Consider the following 23,874-nt stretch of genomic DNA (forward strand, 5'->3'; position numbering starts at 1 on the left):
TTACTTTTTTATTTATATAAAAGTAGATGTCCTTCGTTCAAAATCTTAAAACTGTGAATATATATATATATATATATATATATATATATATATATATATATATATATAAAGGACACTGCATAGCTAGAACGCACCATTAGACCCAGAAGAAGGCCGCTGCAATCGTGGCCGAAACGTTGGCTTTTCTATAGCAGCAGTAGTTTTTACATTATGACGCGGTACCAAACCCAGAAAACTTTTATGTCGACTGACTCTGGCCGCGGAAGCCTACGCAATTATATAAGAACTTCAAGAGTTCAAGTCACGTTGCTTCACTTCAGCGCAATTTAGGCAGTTTACTATTCTTGGTGGATTAAAATTGTGGTGCGCCACCTCTACTGAAACCATTAGTCCACATGCTCACGAATAGTTCAGTCATAGTTTTCAAACTTTATCATAATCTGAAATATCCTGATCTGCTGCAACTGCAGTGAAGGCTTTCACGACCGGTTGTCTTAATTGCTGGAGGGTCTTCTGTGTTTTATGGCCGCGATCAATGAAACCTTTTTGTTCCTAACGTTTAATCCAGGGCTGCATTGGAGGTCCTCGTCAGTATTCCTGGTTCCATTGAGTCTTGTCAGGAGAGGGACATAAATACCGTGGAAAGGGAGCGTTGTTGGTAGAAATAATCCTAGTCTAAGATCGAACTGTTGTCTTTCAATAATAAAACCTATCTCTCGATTCTGTAGAGCTGCTGTCCAAGGTTTATTGCCTTTTGTTAAAGTTGTCTTAATGTTTACATAGTTATGTGGGTTCTGTAGCCATGCATAAATAATTCGTCGTTGTAAATAAATCTTTGTTTTTAGATAACTTCACGGTTTCCTGACTGATGGGTGCAGCTGATTTTCATACTTTTACTAGTCAGCAAAGATTTTGTGCTCCTTTGCGCATGTATTCACCCTTCAGTTTCCATGTATATGTTACTACATGTTCAGAGTATCCTATGCACCCCGCATACCGACTCATGAGGGCGATTAATCTTTACATTTCTGAGTATTTGACATATTTTCTTTATCAGTATAAAACCCAAATGATCAGTAACTTTTTTAACAAAAGAGTGGAACTGTGTTCTTACATCCTTGAGTTTCATACTTGCCTTTCTTCCTACAGTTGTTTGGTCGGAGAACTTTATTTACTTCTTTTCCTACGCAGTCATTTTTCTTGGAGGATTGCTTCAGAAGAGGTAATTCGACATGACTGTGTTCCGGTGTGAAATTTGACTCTGTCGACAAGAATTTTGATGACACATCCTTTTTTGGTGAGGGTTAGAGTCCTTATTTAAATACACTCTAAGGCAAAAACCACATACCATGAAGGAATTATCCGAATGGGATGGGAACAGGAGAAAAATCTTCACAAACTACGCAAGTCAATAAAGATTTGGTCCACTTCTGGCCCATATGCAAGCAGTTATTTGGCTTGGAGTTGATTGAAAGAATTGTTGTATGTTCTCCTGACAGATATAGTGCCACATTCTGTCCCATTGGCGCATTATTTCGTCAAAATCCCGAGGTTGTTGGAGGACCATACCCATAATGCTCCACATGTTCTCAACTGGGGGAGACCCGGCGCCTTTGCTGGCCAAGGTAGTGTTTGGCATCACGAAGAGGAGCTGTAGAAACAATGTATGCGGGCGGGTGTTATTTTGCTGAAACGTAAGCACAGGATTGCTTGCCATGATTGGCAACAAAATGGGGCGTAGAATATGGTCGACGTATTGCTGTGCTGTAAGGGTGCCGCGAATGACAACCGAAGGGGTCCTGCTATGAAAAGAAATGGCACCCCAGACCTTCACTCCTGGTTGTCGGACTGTGTGGCGGACGATATGTTGGTATTCTGCCGCTGCTCAGGGCAGCTACAGACAAGTGTTCGCTTGTCGTCGGGGTTCAGTTCAAAGCTGCATTCATCACTGAAGATAATTCTACTCCATTCAATCCATTCAATGACATTTCAGGCCGTCGTTTGTGTAACGGCTCTCTCTCTTTTTTTTTTTTTTTTTTTTTTTTTGAAGGAAAAATGAAAAGTGTAATAGCGGTCAGCGAATTGTCTTTTGGAGTTTGGCATGACACTAGGAAAAAACTGCTACTGAAACCTATCTTTTACTGAAAGAAGTATATGGCGAAGACTGTTTACCACGTACGTGAGTTTTTGAGTGGTTCAAGCGTTTCCAGTATGGCCGAGAAGACGTTGAAGATGAATCACGCCCGGGACGACCTTCAACATCAAAAACGGATGAAAATGTTGAAATCGCTGATACGGTAGGAATTGAAAAACGATGAGCATGGTAAATTTTACATAACCAGTTTAGCACAAGAAAACTGAGTGCAAAAATTTTCACGATTGAACAAATACAAGCTTGTGGATATATTTAAACTGACAGTTTTAATATCACTGAAAATAATACTAATTTCTTGGAAGGAGTGATAACATGTGACGAATCTTGATTTTTCACTTGTGATCCAGAAAATACTCGCCAATTCATGCTCTGGAAGCGCCAAACTTCACCGAGAGCTAAAAAAGGTCGATTGAGCAAATCAAGATTCAAAGAGGCGATGATTTTTTTATTCGATATTCATGGAAATGTGTATCTTCACTTGATTCCTGAAGGTCAAACTATTAATCAAAATTACTACCTTGCGGTTCTTGTCCAATTTTGTGAGGAAGAAAGAACGACCCGAATTGTGGAAGAACAAGTCGTGGGTTCCGCATCAAGACAATCCACCGGCTAATACCTCGCTGTCTGTTAGGAGGTCTCTAGCGAAGTGCAGAATCCCAGTATTAGACCACCCACCTTATTCGTACGACCTATCACTATGTGACATTTGTCTATTCCTTAAGGTCAAATAAGCATTAAAAGGAACAAGACTTCCGTCCGCTGAAACAGTGAAAGAAAAAGTGGCACGTGTCATCATAGGGCTCAAAGAGGAACACTTCCAGAACTGTTTCCACCAATGGAAAATCCACATGGAGCGTTGTAGGGACAGATAAAGGGAGTATATTGATGGTAGCAATAACTAAATATGTATGCTTTTGAAATAAAATGTTTTATAGCGAAAGTCGCATTATTTTATAGCCATACCTAGTAGGGCTTAAGTTACAAGGTTAGCTTTTCGAGATATGGCTCTTATGAGTAACGTGTGGAAAATTTTTACAATAATGTTTATATTGTTGCTTCTATAAGGATGGAAGTCATGGAAACAACAGCTACTAAATTTCTTAGTACTGCGAAGAAACGCTATGTTCTTCCTTATTATATTATTTTCATATCCAACGAGTTATATTTATAGTTTCCAGTAATTGCGATCCCTTTCAAAGCGGAAAGGTTTCATCCTCAGAAACACAGTGTGGTAACTGATGTGTTACAGAACTTCATTTGTCAATGGGATCATCAGTATTCATACTTTAACATGTTCACAGAGCTAAATGTTTCTGCAAATACACTCCTGGAAATGGAAAAAGGAACACATTGACACCGGTGTGTCAGACCCACCATACTTGCTCCGGACACTGCGAGAGGGCTGTACAAGCAATGATCACACGCACGGCACAGCGGACACACCAGGAACCGCGGTGTTGGCCGTCGAATGGCGCTAGCTGCGCAGCATTTGTGCACCGCCGCCGTCAGTGTCAGCCAGTTTGCCGTGGCATACGGAGCTCCATCGCAGTCTTTAACACTGGTAGCATGCCGCGACAGCGTGGACGTGAACCGTATGTGCAGTTGACGGACTTTGAGCGAGGGCGTATAGTGGGCATGCGGGAGGCCGGGTGGACGTACCGCCGAATTGCTCAACACGTGGGGCGTGTACATCGATGTTGTCGCCAGTGGTCGGCGGAAGGTCCACGTGCCCGTCGACCTGGGACCGGACCGCAGCGACGCACGGATGCACCCAAGACCGTAGGATCCTACGCAGTGCCGTAGGGGACCGCACCGCCACTTCCCAGCAAATTAGGGACACTGTTGCTCCTGGGGTATCGGCGAGGACCATTCGCAACCGTCTCCATGAAGCTGGGCTACGGTCCCGCACACCGTTAGGCCGTCTTCCGCTCACGCCCCAACATCATGCAGCCCGCCTCCAGTGGTGTCGCGACAGGCGTGAATGGAGGGACGAATGGAGACGTGTCGTCTTCAGCGATGAGAGTCGCTTCTGCCTTGGTGCCAATGATGGTCGTATGCGTGTTTGGCGCCGTGCAGGTGAGCGCCACAATCAGGACTGCATACGACCGGGGCACACAGGGCCAACATCCGGCATCATGGTGTGGGGAGCGATCTCCTACACCGGCCGTACACCACTGGTGATCGTCGAGGGGACACTGAATAGTGCACGGTACATCCAAACCGTCATCGAACCCATCTTTCTACCATTCCTAGACCGGCAAGGGAACTTGCTGTTCCAACAGGACAATGCACGTCCGCATGTATCCCGTGCCACCCAACGTGCTCTAGAAGGTGTAAGTCAACTACCCTGGCCAGCAAGATCTCCGGATCTGTCCCCCATTGAGCATGTTTGGGACTGGATGAAGCGTCGTCTCACGCGGTCTGCACGTCCAGCATGAACGCTGGTCCAACTGAGGCGCCAGGTGGAAATGGCAAGGCAAGCCGTTCCACAGGACTACATCCAGCATCTCTACGATCGTCTCCATGGGAGAATAGCAGCCTGCATTGCTGCGAAAGGTGGATATACACTGTACTAGTGCCGACATTGTGCATGCTCTGTTGCCTGTGTCTATGTGCCTGTGGTTCTGTCAGTGTGATCATGTGATGTATCTGACCCCAGGAATGTGTCAATAAAGTTTCCCCTTCCTGGGACGATGAATTCACGGTGTTCTTATTTCAATTTCCAGAAGTGTATTTTCCCGGCCGATGGCACAGTCTGATATGGATTTCACGGATTGGAGCCTTTGAGCAAGATGGGGCACCTCGACATCAGGGTGTATAGGTTCTCAGACGTTTATACCAGCATCGTTTCCTGGGGACGAGCAGTACCAGCACTCGACGCCCTGACACCCCTCCCCCCCGTCGGCGCACCTCCCCCCACCCCCCACCCATCACCACCAGCGATCGCGACATCTGTTATTGAGGCAAGTGACTGGCTCATCCGTTAGGACTATGGCAGAACCCAGATCTTTCATTCGGGTGATGTGAATCAACGGTGCCTCACGTACGATTCTGTCAATTATGCTACTAGTTATACACTAACGTATGACATACCTATCAGCCAGGTTCAGGCAACAGCTGTGAATGCAATTTTTTGTGATCCTTTAACGAGAGACCTTTCTGAACAAATGTGATATCAAATAACTTAATTTGGTGTAAAGTTACTTTATGTGACCTCTCATTGTTCTAATAGAATGTATTTTCAGCGCCAGCGTGAACGTGTTGAAACATTGTGAGGCGGTGGACATGTTTGGCGAAAGCCTTGAGATATTTTCGCTTGCGTAGTGCCGCCTAAAGTGCGAATAGAAGTGTAAGCTTCCTGTACCTTTCATAAGAAATTTGTGGAATCCGTCATCTAGAACGCCTTCCATTAACTCTGTCATACATCTTAAGGTTTTTTCTCCCTCAAAAAATCTACTCTCGTCCCTATTTCCTGGGAATATAAATGGCAGTTCATAATAAATATAGCCATTACAAATCGCCATATCTATTTAACACATGGCGCTACGTCAATAAGAATTACAGAAAATGTAAAAGAAAGTTCCAAGTTTTTTACATATTTTGTAGCTGTTCTTTGACTCCTTTTGGACACACTGACAACATACGAGGTGTGTGAGAAAACAAATAAGACTAACAACACTACGAGCGATCTGGCAACGCTGTGTTGCTCTGCTTGTGCAGATCGGTCTGTTCATCCCTCCCAGATGCTCAAGTCCTACTTTCCGCTCTCTACGGCCATCACGTGATTTTTGAGAGCGCCATCGGTAAAGTTTTGTTTTTGTTGTGTGTTACGAAAACGGAACAGCACAATTTACAGCAAAATTACGCCATCAAGTTCTGTATTTTACTTAGGGAATCCGTGAGCGTGACTTTTAAATGTTGATACAGGCCTATGGGGAACATTCCTCGTCAAGAGCACAAGTTTTCCGCTGGCACAAATCATTCTTGGAAGGCCGAAAACGCGTTGAGTACGAATATTGCTCAGAGAGACCTTCAGCTTCAAAAAACACAAGAAAACGTAGAACGTGTGCGTGTTCTTGTGATATCAGACCGACGTTTAACAATAAGGGCGGTGGCTGATCTGTTATACACTGTCACCGTACATCAAATTTTGACCGAAGTTTTGCACATGCGAAAGGTTAGTCCCAAAACGGTGCCCGAAAACTTCACAATTGAGCAAAAGCACAATCGAAGAAAGGCGTGCGTTGATCTTCTTTGGAAGATTTCCAAAGATTACGAATTGTTCAGTCGTGCGATCACAAGTGATGAATCCTTGATTTTTCAGTATGACCCTGAGACAAAGCGGCAAAATTAGGAATGCCACACCGAGACATCTCGTCGGCCAAAAAATCTCGATGTATCATGACAATGTCCCATGCAATCCGGCCGCTTCCATCACGGAATTTTCTACGTCTAAAGGCATTCCTGTTATTCCACGGCACCCCTATTAACCTGATCTGAGACCCTGGGACTTTTTCTTTTCCCTAAATTGAAAAATGTCATAAAATAAAATCATTTTCGACTCCGGGGAACATTCCATAGAATGTGACCGACTCGTTAAAGGCCCTACCAGGTGAATACTTTCAGCGTTGCTCCCAAGAATAGGAATAGCGACTCCTCCGGTGAAATATCTTCAGAAGGGAACTGCTTTGATGGGGACAAAGTTGTTTTTCCACAAAAGTAGAAACTTGGTAGATTTCTGAAATACTTCTCTGTGATACTGACAAGGGGGAGATTGAGTCAACAATTAAATCACTGAAGACTAGGGACTCTCGTGAATATGGTGGAGGATCTAGCAGAATATTAAAGTACTTTGCTGCACATATTAGCCCTGTACTTAGCCATATTTGCAATTTTTCCTTTAACAATGGTAAGTATTCTGAACGATTAAAGTACTCAGTAGTAAAACCGCTTTATAAAAAGGGAGGAAAGGATAATGTGGACAATTTTAGACCTATTTCCATGCCATCAGTTGTTGCTAAAGTTATTGAAAAGGCTGTGTATGTAAGGATAATTAAACATTTTATTTCACATAATTTGCTATCAGACGTACTGTTCAGTTCTAGAATGGTTTAACAACTGAAAATGCTATGTTCTCTTTTCAATGTGAGGTGCTGGGTGGATTAAACAAAAGGTTTCGAACGCTAGGAATCTTTTTTTATTTAACTAAGGCGTTAGATTGTGTTGATCACAAAATATTGCTCCAGAAGTTGGATCATTATGGAATAACGGGGAGAAGCTCACTATTTGTTGACCTCTTCCTTTAACAACAGACAGCTAAAGATCATTATCTACAGTGTTGAGAATGACTATGATGTGGGGTCTGAGTGGGGCATGGTCAAATTGGGGTTGCCTCATAGATCAATGCTGGGGCCACTCCTATTCCTTATTTGTATAAATGATATGCTCTCTTGTATTACAAGTGATCCTCAAATAATTCTGTTTGCTAGTGATCCTAGCTTGGTAGTAAAGGATGTTGTATGCAAGACTGGCACTGTTCCAAATGGTGTAGTTCATGACGTAAGTTCATGGCTTGTAGAAAATAAACTAACGCTAAAACGCATTAAAACTCAATTTTTATGGTTTCTAACACAATTCAACAAAACTCTACATTTTAAATTCACAAAATGGGCATATGATTGGTGAAACTGAGGTTCAGATTTCTAGGTGTTCAGATGGATAGTAAACTGTCGTGGAAAGTCCACGTTCAGGATCTTGTTCAAAGACTTAAAGCTGCCATTTTTACTATTCGAACGGTATCTGAAGCAAGTTATCGTTTGACACGATAATTAGTCTACTTTACTTATTTTCTTTCGCTTATGGCCGGCCGGAGTGGCCGAGCGGTTCTAGGCGCTACAGTCTGGAACCGCGCGACCGCTACCGTCGCAGGTTCGAATCCTGCCTCGGGCATGGATGTGTGTGATGTCCTTAGGTTAATTAGGTTTAAGTAGTTCTACGTTCTAGGGGACTGATGGCCTCAGAAATTAAGTCCCATAGTGCTCAGAGCCATTTGAACCATTTTTTCGCTTATGACGTATGGTATTATATTTTGGGGTAACGCTTCCCATTCTCAAATGATATATTTGTCTCAGAAACGGGCGGTTCAGGCAATAAGTAATGTAAGTTTGCGAACCTCTTGTCGACCCCTGTTCACTATCTGGATATTCTGACACTGGCCTCTCAATACACATATATATATATTCTATAGTGCCGTTTCTTCTTAACAGTTTCAGCTTATTTCCAAGAATTAGCAGCTTTCACTCAGTTAATACTAGGAAGATATCCAATCTGCATTTGGATCGCACTTTTTTGTGCAGAAAAGTGTGCAGTACACTGCTGCATCCATTTTCAATAATCTACGACAAGAATTCAAAAATCTTAGCAGTAATCCACGTGCTTTCAAATCGATACTAAAGAGTCTCCTCATGGGTCACTCCTATTATGTCGAGGAATTCTTTAAAAAATTACGCTGATTCCTGTGTTATATTGTTTATTGCTTTTACATACGTTTATGGATTGCCTTTTTTGGGTTCATAAGTATTTTACTTTTATCTGTTATTACTTTTACATTGTAATTTTATGACCTTGGAAATCTGCTCCTCAATTTGGTCTTACGGAACTACACGTGAAAAATAAAAATAAATAAATAAATCAGTGTCATTACTTTTCTCACACACCTCTTATAAACCTTAATCCAATTCACGTCATACATACTACAGCACACATGAAAATACCGACGTCAGTGCATTAGAAATGCGGCAAACGAGGCACACTTAGAAACTCTTCCTATAAACCTGTCTAAAGAAATCCATACGTGTCGGATGCAGAGATGTAGGTGACCGAGAGCGGAAGATAGCGACGTCATGTCTACTAGATTGATACAGTGGTTTGGAAGATATATGGGAACGTAGGCTTTTTCGTCGCATTACATTGATGAAACCTTTTCGGATTATCGTCCGAGTCGTGAAGAAGTATTGTCTCAACGTTTCGACGAATATCCTACGCGTCATATTCACGCAAAGTGTCGTGTCGGATCATTTACAGTTCGTTTTCCGTTATAGCCCCACGACCACAGGCTTGTCTGCCGCAGTCCTAACGGGTGAGCCAGTCGAATGGCTCAAACACAGATGTCGCGATCGCTGGTGATCATTATGGGAGGGGGTATCAAGCGTCTCCATCCAAGACGGCTACCAGCTTCTCTTATAGCCTGCTAAAGAAGTAGACCGGAGATCTTCCTGATCTGATGTATCTATTCGTTTGCCACTTTTCCCCTTGGTCTCTTGCCCTCGATCGTTGCCCCCATGACGCTTTTCTACACATTTTCTTCATCTCTTCTCACAATATTGCTAGAGAACTGGAGAATATTTTGGTGTATACGAGAAGAAAGGCACCTGGAGATCTCATGTTGCTCAATAATGGACGCATTTGTTCTTTTTTAGATCAATTTTAAGTGCATCAGCCCGTGTCAGGGCCAGAATTCAAATGCATCAGTAAACTGGTCGGATCTGGCCTTTTGGATCCACCTTTCAGAACCATAAAAGAAGAGGCAAACACGAGTGTTTTTGATAATCCGGACATTTGTGGTGTTCATTGTCTCCCGGTTCTGCAAGATCTTGGTGATCTACTTCGTAGCCACTCTCGTTAGTGTGATCTCTCACGTTCACAGCTCCCTGCGTCGCAGATAGTTGGCTCAAGATTGATGAAAGAACGCGCCTCTTCCATTTCCTTTAATCGACTTTTGAGTTGGACCTGTGCTCCTCAATCAGTTGTTATGGGTTTGAACTTGCTGAGACTACTGTATGATCCCTACGATAATGTCCTTCAGGTTTGTTAGTAGCTCAGAAAGATCATCTTCGCTGGTGGTTGAAAGAACTGCGCCACCAGAAAATCTCAGGTTGTTAAATGTTCTACCACCACTTGAGATGCCTTTAGTCTAACCATCAACTTCTTACAGCAAATTCTGTTTAAATTTTGTACAGTTGTGGGGATAGGACAGAATCCTGTCTGAACACCATTTGATGAACTGAAGAAATCACACGTTCCAGCATTTGTCTTCACAGCTGCTAGGTGATTCAGCTTCTGAGCAGTGCTGTCAACAGTGGTAGGACACCGAACTCTGCGAGCACCTGCCATAATTGTCCCCGTGAAAGGCTTCCCTACAGTCAAGAAATCAGAGAAAAACCGGAACAAAGAGTTCTTGCAATTTGTGAGTTATGCATTATATATTGAGGGTCTGTTCACGAAATCCTTTTCCTGCAACAAAACCTGCTTGTTCTTTGGATATCTGAGGCTGAGTATCCGGCTTCAAACGCTGGTTCGACACTAATGAGGAAGCGCTCTGCCGAAAGGAAACTTTGTAACTGGAAACTAACCTACGCTATCTGTCGACACTGGACGTCGTGTGAAAGATCCGATGAGCAATATTTGTTTGGACTGTCTCTAACTACATGTTGCTAAAACAAAATCGAATTCCAGAGGAAATGTGCCTGACAGCTCTTAGGAAAGACACCCTGTATATTAGTGTCAGTGTACTAGGACTCATCATAATTCTCTGTCAGTGTACTTTACGGGTATATCCTACAGTGGGTGCTTCTGCGTGTTAGCGTATCGTTTGATTCATTCCATATCCTCCAAGGCTTTGTTTCGTGGCGAGATGTAGAGAAACCCATTGATGATAGTGTTGCATTAAGCATGCCCGAATAATGGAAAACAAGGAACTGTGTTTTGCTCGACCACGGAATCCTCAAAATATACAGGGCTATTACAAATGATTGAAGCGATTTCATAAATTCAGTGTAGCTCCATTCATTCACATATGGTCACGACACACTACAGATACGTAGAAAAACTCATAAAGTTTTGTTCGGCTGAAGCCGCACTTCAGGTTTCTGCCGTCAGAGCGCTCGAGAGCGCAGTGAGACAAAATGGCGACAGGAGCCGAGAAAGCGTATGTCGTGCTTGAAATGCACTCACATCAGTCAGTCTTAACAGCGCAACGACACTTCAGGACGAAGTTCAACAAAGATCTACCAACTGCTATCTCCATTCGGCGATGGTATGCGCAGTTTAAAGCTTCTGGATGCCTCTGTAAGGGGAAATCAAGGGGTCGGCCTGCAGTGAGCGAAGAAACGGTTGAACGCGTGCGGGCAAGTTTCAAGCGTAGCCCGCGGAAAATTGGCTCATGCCACAACTGGAGACCGACAGCGCCGACTTCATCGTTCAACAGGATGGTGCTCCACCGATGTTCGGCATTTCTTAAGCAGGAAATTGGAAAACCGATGAATCGGTCGTGGTGGAGATGATGATCAGCAATTCATGTCATGGCCTCCACGCTCTCCCGACTTAACCCCATGCGATTTCTTTCTGTGGGGTTATGTGAAAGATTCAGTGTTTAAACCTCCTCTACCAAGAAACGTGCCAGAACTGCGAGCTCGCATCAACGATGCTTTCGAACTCATTGATGGGGACATGCTGCACCGAGTGTGGGAGGAACTTGATTATCGGCTTGATGTCTGCCGAATCACTAAGGGGGCACATTTGTGAATGCTTAAAAAAACTTTTTGAGTTTTTGTATGTGTGTGCAAAGCATTTTGAAAATATCTCAAATAATAAAGTTATTGTAGAGCTGTGAAATCGCTTCAATCATTTGTAATAACCCTGTATTTATTAACTTTGCCATTCGATACAGTGAGCAGGTGTCTTTGGTACCACTTGTTCTGATAGCGGGACAGTTGTTTGCAGTTGTGATCTTGATATCTTGATTACGTTCCATACATGTTATATCGCTGAAGTCTCCATCGGAAGCTTTTCGCAGTTGCACAGGAAAAAATATGTAGTTTTTATTAAAAATAAAACACAAATAATGTCTTAATTCAGTAGCAGTAAACGTTAGAAGTTAGTTGCGTACGCTAGTAAATACGCCAAACTGCTTCGATAACTTAGCGGAAAGCACACCACCATCGAGTTACTCGTTATTAGTGGTCTGTCTTACGTTCCGCACCCTGTACAGTACGCGCAGCATTTATCTGCGGTGAAGACCATCTGAACGTCATCTGGCAGTTCAGACGGTTCAGCCGCCGTTACGCTTGCACATTTTTTTAATTTCCATGACAAATGTTGTGCCAAACACAGCAAATACCTTGTTAGTGTGATGTGTCCGTCTAACTCTGCGCTCCCGCTTGCTGTTGCAGGTTGTGGAAACGGGAAGTACCTCGGGGTCAACCCCCTGGTGTTCAAGGTGGGGGTCGACCGGTGCTGCAGTCTGGCCGAAGTGGCGCGGGAGAAGGACCACGAGGTGAGTGCTCGCCCTTGCCCAGGTGCGGAAACGACGGTCTGTAGCTACCAGAACGGAAACGTGGCGAGAAGTCACTGTGCTAGGTACCTCAGTGGCCGGTCATCGCTGCCGGTCCGCCCTACCACATTACCCGCAGGCTGTGCTGACGCCATCGTAGAATCAATGTGGATGAAACATTGCACAGACAGCTGCTGTGTGGATAAAGTATTTACCAGTACTAATCTTCGTCTGCTATCAGCGGTATAATTACGCCTTGTCTCTAACAGCTGCTGTGGTTACTGGCTTTGATATAGAATGAAATTTTCGTTCTACAGCGGAGCGTGCGCTGATATGAAACTTCCTGACAGATTAAAACTGTGTGCCGGACCGAGACTCGAACTCGGGACCTTTGCCTTCCGCGAGCACTTGTCCGAGAAAGGCAGAGGCCCCGAGTTCGAGTCTCGGTCCGGCACACAGTTTTAATCTGCCAGGAAGTTTCATATCGGCTTTGATATATTTACTAAGTTGGAGTTCATGGTACAATCGTCTTGAATAATGAAAAAGCGGTTCCATTAATTAATATTTATTTGAGGTATACAATTTTCTTGTTCTACAGAACTGACAAAACGTGCACTAAACTCTCCTTCTTTCTCCTACATTTATCGTCTCGCACGCTACGTATATTACTCAAAATTTACTCTGGACGTGGAATATTTCAGAAGTCCTGTTCTCTCTCGCAAATACCGACCAACCTAGCACCACACGAAGTAAAATAATAACCAAAAGTTGGTGACTGTTGTTGTTGTTGTGGTCTTCAGTCCTGAGGCTGGTTTGATGCAGCTCTCCATGCTACTCTATCCTGTGCAAGCTTCTTCATTTCCCAGTACCTACTGCAACCTACATCCTTCTGAATCTGCTTAGTGTATTCATCTCTTGGTCTCCCTCTACGATTTTTACCCTCCACGCTGCCCTCCAATACTAAATTGGTGATCCCTTGATGCCTCAGAACATGTCCTACCAACCGATCCCTTCTTCTGGTCAAGTTGTGCCACAAACTCCTCTTCTCCCCAATCCTATTCAATACTTCCTCATTAGTTATGTGATCTACCCATCTAATCTTCAGCATTTTTCTGTAGCACCACATTTCGATAGCTTCTATTCTCTTCTTGTCCGAACTATATATCGTCCATGTTTCACTACCATACATGCTACACTCCATACAAATACTTTCAGAAATGACTTCCTGACACTTAAATCTATACTCGATGTTAACAAATTTCTCTTCTTCAGAAACGCTTTCCTTGCCATTGCCAGTCTACATTTTATATCCTCTCTACTTCGACCATCATCAGTTATTTTGCTCCCCAAATAGCAAAACTCCTTTACTACTTTAAGTGTCTCATTTCCTAATCTAATACCCTCAGCATCACCCGACTTAATTCGACTACATTCCATTATCCTCGTTTTGCTTTTGTTGATGTTCATCTTATATCCTCCCTTCAAGACACCATCCATTCCGTTCAACTGCTCTTCCAAGTCCTTTGCTGTCTCTGACCGAATTACAATGTCATCGGCGAACCTCAAAATTTTTAATTCTTCTCCATGGATTTTAATACCCTCTCCAAATTTTTCTTTTCTTTCCTTTACTCTTTGCTCAATATACAGATTGAATAACATTGGGGAGAGGCTACAACCCTGTCTTACTCCCTTCCCAACAACTGCTTCCCTTTCATGTCCCTCGACTCTTATAACTGCCATCTGGTTTCCGTACAAATTATAAATAGCCTTTCGCTCCCTGTATTTTACCCCTGCCACCTTTAGAATTTGAAAGAGAGTATTCCAGTCAACACTGTCAAAAGCTTTCTCTAAGTCTACAAATGCTAGAAACGTAGGTTTGCCTTTCCTTAATCTTTCTTCTAAGATAAGTCGTAAGGTCAGTATTGCCTCACGTGTTCCAGTATTTCTACGGAATCCAAACTGATCTTCCCCGAGGTCGGCTTCTACTAGTTTTTTCCATTCGTCTGTAAAGAATTCGTGTTAGTATTTTGCAGCTGTGGCTTATTAAACTGATTGTTCGGTAATTTTCACATCTGTCAACACCTGCTTTCTTTGGGATTGGAATTATTATATTCTTCTTGAAGTCTGAGGGTATTTCGCCTGTTTCATACATCTTGCTCACCAGATGCTAGAGTTTTGTCAGGACTGGCTCTCCCAAGGCCGTCAGTAGTTCCAATGGAATATTTTCTACTCCGGGGGCCTTGTTTCGACTCAGGTCTTTCAGTGCTCTGTCAAACTCTTCACGCAGTATCGTATCTCCCATTTCATCTTCATCTACATCCTCATCCATTTCCATAATATTGTTCTCAAGTACATCGCCCTTGTATAGACCCTCTATATACTCCTTCCACCTCTCTGCTTTCCCTTCTTTGCTTAGAACTGAGTCTCCATCTGAGCTCTTGATGTTGATGCAAGTGATTCTCTTATCTCCAAAGGTGTCTTTAATTTTCCTGTAGGCAGTATCTATCTTACCCCTAGTGAGATAAGCCTCGACATCCTTACATTTGTCCTCTAGCCATCCCTGCTTAGCCATTTTGCACTTCCTGTCGATCTCATTTTTGAGACGTTTGTATTCCTTTTTGCCTGCTTCATTTTCTGCATTTTTTTATTTTCTCCTTTCATCAATTAAATTCAATATTTCTTCTGTTACCCAAGGATTTCTTCTAGCCCTCGTGTTTTTTTTTTTTTTACCTACTTGATCCTCTGCTGCCTTCACTATTTCATCCCTCAAGGCTACCCATTCTTCTTCTAATGTATTTCTTTCCCCCACTCCTGTCAATTGTTCCCTTATGCTCTCCCTGAAACTCTGTACAACCTCTGGTTTAGTCAGTTTATCCAGGTCCCATCTCCTTAAATTCCCACCTTTTTGCAGTTTCTTCAGTTTTAATCTACAGGTCATAGCCAATAGATTGTGGTCAGAGTCCACATGTGACCCTGGAAATCTCTTACAATTTAAAACCTGGTTCCTAAATCTCTGTCTTACCATTATATAATCTATCTGATACCTTTTAGTATCTCCAGGGTTCTTCCATTTATACAACCTTCTTTCATGATTCTTAAACCAAGTGTTAGCTATGATTAAGTTGTGCTCTGTGCAAAATTCTACCAGGCGGCTTCCTCTTTCATTTCTTAGCCCCAATCCATATTCACCTACTACGTTTCCTTCTCTTCCTTTTCCTACTACCGAATTCCAGTCACCCATGACTATTAAATTTTCGTCACCCTTAACTATCTGAATAATTTCTTTTATTTCATCATACATCTCTTCAATTTCTTCGTCATCTGCAGAGCTAGTTGGCATATAAACTTGTACTACTGTAGTAGGTGTGGGCTTCATATCTATCTTGGCCACAATAATGCGTTCACTATGCTGTTTGTAGTAGCTTACCCGCATTCCTATTTTCCTATTCATTATTAAACCTACTCCTGCATTACCCCTATTTGATTTTGTGTTTATATCCCTGTAGGCACCTGACCAGAAGTCTTGTTCCTCCTGCCATCGAACTTCACTAATTCCCACTATATCTAACTTTAACCTATCCATTTCCCTTTTTAAATTTTCTAACCTACCTGCCCGATTAAGTGATCTGACATTCCACGCTCCGATCCGTAGATGGCCAGTTTTCTTTCTCCTGATAACGACATCCTCTTGAGTAGTCCCCGCCCGGAGATCCGAATGGGGGACTATTTTACCTCCGGAATGTTTTACCCAAGAGGACGCCATCATCATTTAATCATACAGTAAAGCTGTATGCCCTCGGGAAAAATTTTGGCCGTAGTTTCCCCTTGCTTTCAACTATTCGCAGTACCAGCACAGCTAGGCCGTTTTGGTTAATGTTACAAGGCCAGATCAGTCAATCAGCCAGACTGTTTCCCTTGCAACTACTGAAAAGGCTGCTGCCCCTCTTCAGGAACCACACGTTTGTCTGGCCTCTCAACAGGTACCTCTCCGTTGTGGTTGCACCTACGGTACAGCTATCTGTATCGCTGAGGCACACAAGCCTCCCCACCAACGGCAAGGTTAATGGTTCATGGGGGGAGGAGTTGGTGATTAGTGAATCGTTATGTGACCAAAGACGAACTGAGACTAACTTCCCCGCACTCTACATTTCATCATTAGCTTTTCGACATCTTTCGTGACGTTTTGGGCTATTTCCGTCTCGACTGCCGCCGGAAAATTGTTTTATGAATTTTTCACTTTTCAGTTAATTAAAAACCGATTTATTGCAGGAAATGTATAAGGCCACATCTGTGGCCTATGCCTAATTATGTGTGCACTATGAATGTTCACTGTACATTTTTGACATCTTCGGAAATGCTAGTTTTGATTATGTTATGATTATTGGAAAATGGGTCTCGGCCCTAAATTAATAACCGAATGAATAAAAAGTAAAAATTTACAGCTTGGACTGGTTTTCCGTTCTAATGATGAACAGAAGTTTCTGACCCAAGCTACCCCAGTATGCTGGGATTTCGTCTGCGTATTCTGATTAATTCTCGTTGCTAAACCATACCAATTTCGCACCAAATTTCTACCATATTCTGCCGTATCGTTACATGCTCTGTAAGTGCTCCCCACTCCACTACGCGCCACTGCCGTGCCCCCTACCGCTACACATGGCGCCTGTGCACGTGTGCCTGTGGGAATGACCTCTTGCCGTCTTATACCTGCAGACCCGCTGGTACCCTCTAAGACTGTACAACCAAATTCAAGGACGGCCAGGTGTGCGGATTTTCTACGGTCGTGGCCGGTTAAATATATACAAGCCAGGCTTTTAGCGATGATGTAGAGAAATTACAGCTAAGGCAAGTTCTATGCTAATGGCTTAAGCTTTTAGGCCGTAGTGTCTACATCCAAAGGGCGTTCTCTTTCATAAACACCCAGTGGATAAAAGAACACAACAAATTATAAACTGACACAGTCACAAAGATGCTGTTGTTGTAGTGTAATTATTAACTATCCTGTCAAGATTTCCACGAAATTATTTATGTTGTGACCAGGTGAAACTATTTTCGTCAGGACACAATTGTGGGTTCTTTGACTGCTCCGGCAGAAGGCTCATCAAACGAGAATACATGAAATATTAGTTCATTTTATTAAATAAATGAATAAAAGATTTACTTTGACGCATTTATTTCCCACAGGAGTACCGGATAATTTAGAACTGTAATGGACTAGCAAAGTATCACTTGCACTAATTAACAAACTGTTCTATCGTGGTACAATGTTCAACATTAACAACAATACAAGTTCATCTAAAACTATCCCTGTGCTCCAATGAGTTCTCGCTTGACTCCACTGATGCAGCAAATACTGGTGGTTTGGGGTCATGGATTGCACACTACAGGGCGTCCGGCTAGGAGATGTCCTTGAAGTAACCGATCTGTAACACGAACTTCCAGCATGCTGGAGTAGCGTGGATCAGCAGTTAGTTATCCGTATCCATTGTAACTGTTCATTGTACATTGCAGACATCTTCGGAAATTCCATTTTCGACTATGTTACGATGATTCGAAAAAGTGGTCTCAGCCTGAAAGAAGCCATCGAGTGAAAGAAAGTATGAACTTGCAGCTTTGGACTGCCAATTTTTAACAGTTGGTTGTGTCACTGTGGTAGCAACTGCTGCTCAAACTGCAAGGACCGCGCTCCGAACACACATCTTCGCTCTCGGTAGTGCCACGTAGCCTTCTAAGGCCCGGTCTTCTTGCGACCGTACATCCTCTTGACCACCGCTGCCAGCAGTCATGTACAGTGGTTACTTTCCTGCCAAGTATTTCTGCAATATCGCAGAAGGAACATCGAGCTTGCCGTAGCCCAGTTACATAATCCTGTTCAAAACCTAAGAGGTGTTGACAATGGCGTCTTTGTCACCTTAAAGGCATTCTTGACTAACATAAAGTCACCACGTCAAATCCCAAAAGTGACTAACATTCACGACCGTTACAGCGTGTATTTAAAGTGAATCTGGTTCGCAGCCCCATAGTGGCACTCCTAGAGCCACTGTGATGCCACTGGCGTGAAATTTCAAAGACATCATATATCAGATGAGAAACACGCCTACAAATTTTTTTTGTCATACAGCTCCTTCTGTGTCAGGGTATACGAGCCTGTTACTAGGAGTAGAAAGAAATATACACTACTGGCCATTAAAATTGCTACACCACAATGATGACGTGCTACAGACGCGAAATTTAACCGACAGGAAGGAGATGATGTGATATGCTAATGATTAGCTTTTCAGAACATTCACACAAGGCTGGAGCCCCTGGCGACACCTACAACGTGCTGACATGAGGAAAGTTTCCAACCGATTTCTCATACACAAACAGCAGTTGACCGGCGCTGCCTGGTGAAACGTTGTTGTGATGCCTCGTGTAAGGAGGACAAATGCGTACCATCACGTTTCCGACTTTGATAAAGGTCGTATTGTAGCCTATCGCGATTGCGGTTTATCGTATCGCGACACTGCTGCTCGCGTTGATCGAGATCCAATGACTGTTAGCAGAATATGGAATCGGTGGGTTCAGGAGGGTAATACGGAACTCCGTACTGGATCCCAACGGCCTCGTACCACTAACAGTCGAAATGACAGACATCTTATCCGCATGGCTGTAACGGATCGACCAGCCACGTCTCGATCCCTGAATCAACAGATGGGGACGTTTGCAAGACAACAACCGTCTGCACGAACAGTTCGACGACGTTTGCAGCAGCATGGACTGTCAGCTCGGAGACCATGGCTGCGGTTACCCTTGACGCTGCATCACAGACAGGAGCGCTTGCGATAGTGTACTCAACGACGAGCCTGGGTGCACGAATGGCAAAACATTTTTCCGGATGAATCCAGGTTTCTTTTTACAGCATCATGATGGTCGCGTCCTTGTTTGGCGACATCGCGGTGAACGCACATTGGAAGCGTGTATTCGTCATCGACGTACTGGCGTATCACCCGGCATGATGGTATGGGGTGACACTGATTACACGTCTCGGTCACGTCTTGTTCGCATTGACACCACTTTGAACAGTGGACGTTACATTTCAGATGTGTTACGATCCGAGGCTCTACCCTTCATTCGATCCCTGCGAAACCCTTCATTTCAACAGGATAATGCACGACCGCATGTTGCAGGTCCTCTACGGGCCTTTCTGGATACAGAAAATGTTCGACTGCTGCCCTGGCCAGCACATTCTCCAGATCTCTCACCAATTGAAAACGTCTGGTCAACGGTGGCCGAGCAACTGGCTCGTCACAATACGCCAGTCACTGCTCTTGATGAACTGTGGTATCTTGTTGTTGAAGCTGAATAGGCAGCTGTACCTGTACACGCCTTCCAAGCTCTGTTTTACTCAATGCCCAGGCGTATCAAGGCCGTTATTAGGGCCAAAGGTGCTTGTTTCATCTACATTTATACTCCGCAAGCCACCCAACGGTGTGTGGCGGAGGGCACTAATTCCTCAGGTTCTATGCACCCACACTGCGTGAAAATGTGATCATATGTCAGTTCTAGTATAATATATTTGTCCAATGAATACCCGTTTATCATCTGCATTTCTTCTTGGTGTAGCAATTTTAATGGCCAGTAGTGTATGTACAGTCTTAGACATAAAAACTGACCGCCGGCCGGCCGCCACAGAGACTAAGTCCGAGTCGTTCACTTAAGGTGGCCAATAAAACTGACCGCCCTTGACAGCTGTAAGTCCGGCCATCTGCACAATCTGGTAACACTGTAATATGAGGAAGTGTTAGGGGGAAGTGTTGTCTACTTCCGAGATATACTCGGGGTGTGTGAGCCCGTGCTCCAGTGGCTGTGTGCCGCCGGCAGTGCTGCGAGGCGGTGACGCGCCAGAGCGCTGCGAGCGAGGCGCGCACCGTGTCTTTGTGTTTACTTCGGCCGCTGCAAGTGCCGTTTTCCTTCTAGAGCACCATGGCGCACAACTATCAGAAGAAGACATTACGTTTCAACTTTTGTTCCGACTTCGCCCGACTCAAGGCCCTGGAGGTAGAACGATTTATTCGCGATGAAGTGCAGACGTCATCATCGAGGCGCTCCGTCCCTATGGCAACGTTCTGGAACATGTTGCCAAACTATGGGTACAATTTCAAACCTGATGGCTGGTTGTTGTGTGCTGTCCTTAGGTTAGTTAGGTTTAAGTCGTTCTAAGTTCTAGAGGACTGATGACCATAGATGTTAAGTCCCATAGTGCTCAGAGTCAAATTTCAAACCTATCCCGTTTTAAACGGTGTTAGACAGGTCCGCATCGAGTTGCAGAAACACGATCCTTCCTACCTACTTATCGGAGGCTGCCGTGCCATTATAATGTACGACGGCCAACCTCGGACCTGTTCCGGTTGCGGGAAAGAAGGTCACCTACGGTCTGAATGCATTCAACGACGTGTCGCGCAGCTCCCGTTGTCGGAAGCGTCCGTCACACCCACGATGACCGCCCTACCGGTCACTTACGCAGTGGCTCTCGCCACGTCTACAGTTTCGTCCAGTCCGTCGCCCGGTCCTTCTGATCGGCACGTCCCACCGCTCAGTCACCTACGGACGGTGCGGACGTCCCATCTGACAACCTTGCCGCCGAACAGGCTCCCGCACCGGACGCTGAGGAATACTTCTTCACAACACCTGTATGACAATTTCATTGTACCCACTGACGCCTTCGAACCAGGTCGACGCTCATCCTTGCCGTCGTCCGACACTGAGGAACACGTGCGCAAACAACGCTCGCCACGTAGGCGCAAACGCCGTCGCCGTTCACCCACGGGCTCTCAAAGCGTCGCCACCCGCGACGACGAAGACGACACCCAAACAGCCGACATTTCCACGCAGAGGTCGGCGGACAACTTTCACGATGAACAAGACGTTTCGCAGGACTCCAGATCTCTCTCACCACGACGCAATTCCCATGGACATAGGACAGACCCACGGCACAGGAGCATGGGCCGACGACATTGAGGAAGATACGCCCCCTCCACCGGATGAATTGCCTCCGCCGGACAAGGCTGCCTGTTAACATCAAAAGCGAGGCACTGCAGCTGATGGGACGGGACTTCCTGTCGGTGCCCTCCTGATACTTCCCCTGGTGATGGTGAATGCGCGTCCACCACCACTGAAACAAACGTACCGGTTTGCCACACTTAACATGATCGGCACTGCACCCAAGCTGCAACTCCTACGTGACATGCTTCGGGCCTCTGACGTCGACGTCGCCTTTCTTCAGGAAGTACGCGTTGCCACACTTCGACCAGTCTAGGGCTACGACTCATACACGTCCACATGTGATCAATCAGGGCGTGGAGTGGCTTTCTACATACGCGAAGGAATCCCACTCAAGGACACGACAATCCTTCCCTCCGGAAGGGGCATGGCCGTTACCATCTTCGACACGCGCGTCATCAATATCTACGCTCCGTCTGGCTGCACGAACCGTCGGCAGCGGTCCACTTTCTTCGGACATGACGTGGCGCCCCTGTTTTCTGGACGCTATGATAGCCTTATCATGGGAGGCGATTTCAACTGCGTCCTCCATCCGCAGGACCAAATGCCTGGTTATTCGCCATGCCCGGCGCTGCTCACCTTAATCATGGCAATACCCCCGGTTTTACCCATTATACAGCACATTCTGCGAGCAGACTGGACCGGTTTTATGTCTCTGCCCACCTTGGCAATGAAGTCGCCCAAGCTGAACGATGGCCCCTTGCATTTTCGAAAGACTGCGCCGTCATTTGCTCCCTGACTCTGCCACCTCAATCAGTGTGGCGCAGCAGAGGTTACTAGAAGCTTAATACTTCCCTCCTTAATGATCCACACTGCCGACAATGTATTGCCACTACATGGGCGTCTTGCGAAAGACGCCTCCCGCAGTACACATCCACGTTCCATTGGTGGCTCAAATGTGCCAAACCTGCGATCAGAAAGGTCTTCATACAATGTGGCAAGGAAGCAGCAGCATGGCATCGAGACACCACAAATTTTCACTACGCCGTCCTCCGTGAGCTCGATGCGCTCCCTCCATCACCTGACACCCATAGGGAACGACAGCGTACTGATGATCTCCGTCCTTCCCCTGATCGGACCCTCACCGTCGCGGAGTCAACGTCCATGATGTCTGCAATCACCGCAGAAGAGGTGGTAAATGCGATCAACAAAGGGGCCAAGAACAAATCACCAGGACCAGATGGTCTCCCAGTGGAGTTTTACCGGGCGTTCACCACGTTAATGCTTCCTCGCTGGACGGAAATGATTCAGGAACTCTTTACTCCGTCCTTCCCAATTCCAACTGAATTCGTCACTGGCATTCTTCTACCTGTGCCTAAGCCGAAGGGAGGGTCTCATGTCTCTGCATATCGCCCCCTTACACTACTGAATGCAGACTATAAAATCTATGCCCGCCTCTTAGCAGCGCGCATACGCACCGTCACCTACGGTCCTTTCACCTGAGCAGACTGCACGTGGTTGTGGGGCCACCTTACAAACAGCCCTAGGAGTATGCCGTGACCTCATCGCACTGGCGTCGGTTTGTCGCCTTCGTGCAGCACTGGTATCCGTCGATCTCACGAGTGCCTTTGATCGCGTTCGACACCCATTCCTCCTCATGGTGGCGACACGTATGGGGTTCCCATTACTTTTTGTCGATGCCATTCGCCGGTTACTACTTCCCGCTGTCTCGATGGTACAAGTCAATGGGAGGCTTGTAGGACCGATTCCTATACGCCGCTCTGTGCGTCAAGGATGCCCTATGTCTACTTTACTATATGCCATTGCACTTGAGCCCCTCATCACTGGTCTTACCTCTAGACTGCAGGGTCTCACTTTACGTGACTACACCTTTCACTGTAGGGCTTATGCGGACGACCTCTTCTTTCTCACCTGCTCCTCCACGGAACTCAATGACGCCATCCAATGGATCCACCAGTATGGACGTCTTTCTGGCAGCATTCTTAATGTCCGTAAATCGACTATGATGCACATTGGACGCGGCATCCCGGCTATGGTGCCGACCCGACTCCCAGTCAGTACCACCCTTCGTTACTTGGGTATCGACTTTACGAGCTCCACACACCGCACAATGGCCCTGGCTTACCGGCGGCTTTTGCAGTCGATTCGGCACCATGTCCGCGGTCAAGTGCACCGTAACTTAAACCAACTCCAACGTGTGTCCTACATCAACGTGTATGTCGTCCCTAAACTGGTACACGTCGCCCAGATCCTCCCAATGCCGTTACTCTTTGGCCGCCGCATCCAATCAGCCTTTGGATATTTCGTGTCAGCAGGGGCACTTTTCAAAGTCCGCTACAAAACTTTGCCTCCTGCAAAAGGTGGCCTCGGACTCGTCAACGTGCGG

At 45.2% G+C, this 23,874-nt stretch overlaps 1 protein-coding gene across 1 annotated transcript in view; it reads left to right on the forward strand.

The window, feature by feature from the left end:
- The window catches only part of LOC126095667 (proteoglycan 4), a 407,646-nt gene that overhangs the window by 54,841 nt on the left and 328,931 nt on the right, over positions 1 to 23,874 (forward strand). Inside the window, exon 3 of the mRNA XM_049910423.1 lies at positions 12,385 to 12,488. Coding sequence (XP_049766380.1) covers positions 12,385 to 12,488 — 104 coding nt within the window. The remainder of the gene's footprint in view (positions 1 to 12,384; positions 12,489 to 23,874) is intronic.

Source organism: Schistocerca cancellata, chromosome 8 (genome assembly GCF_023864275.1).
Source record: "Schistocerca cancellata isolate TAMUIC-IGC-003103 chromosome 8, iqSchCanc2.1, whole genome shotgun sequence".
NCBI lineage: Eukaryota > Metazoa > Arthropoda > Insecta > Orthoptera > Acrididae > Schistocerca > Schistocerca cancellata.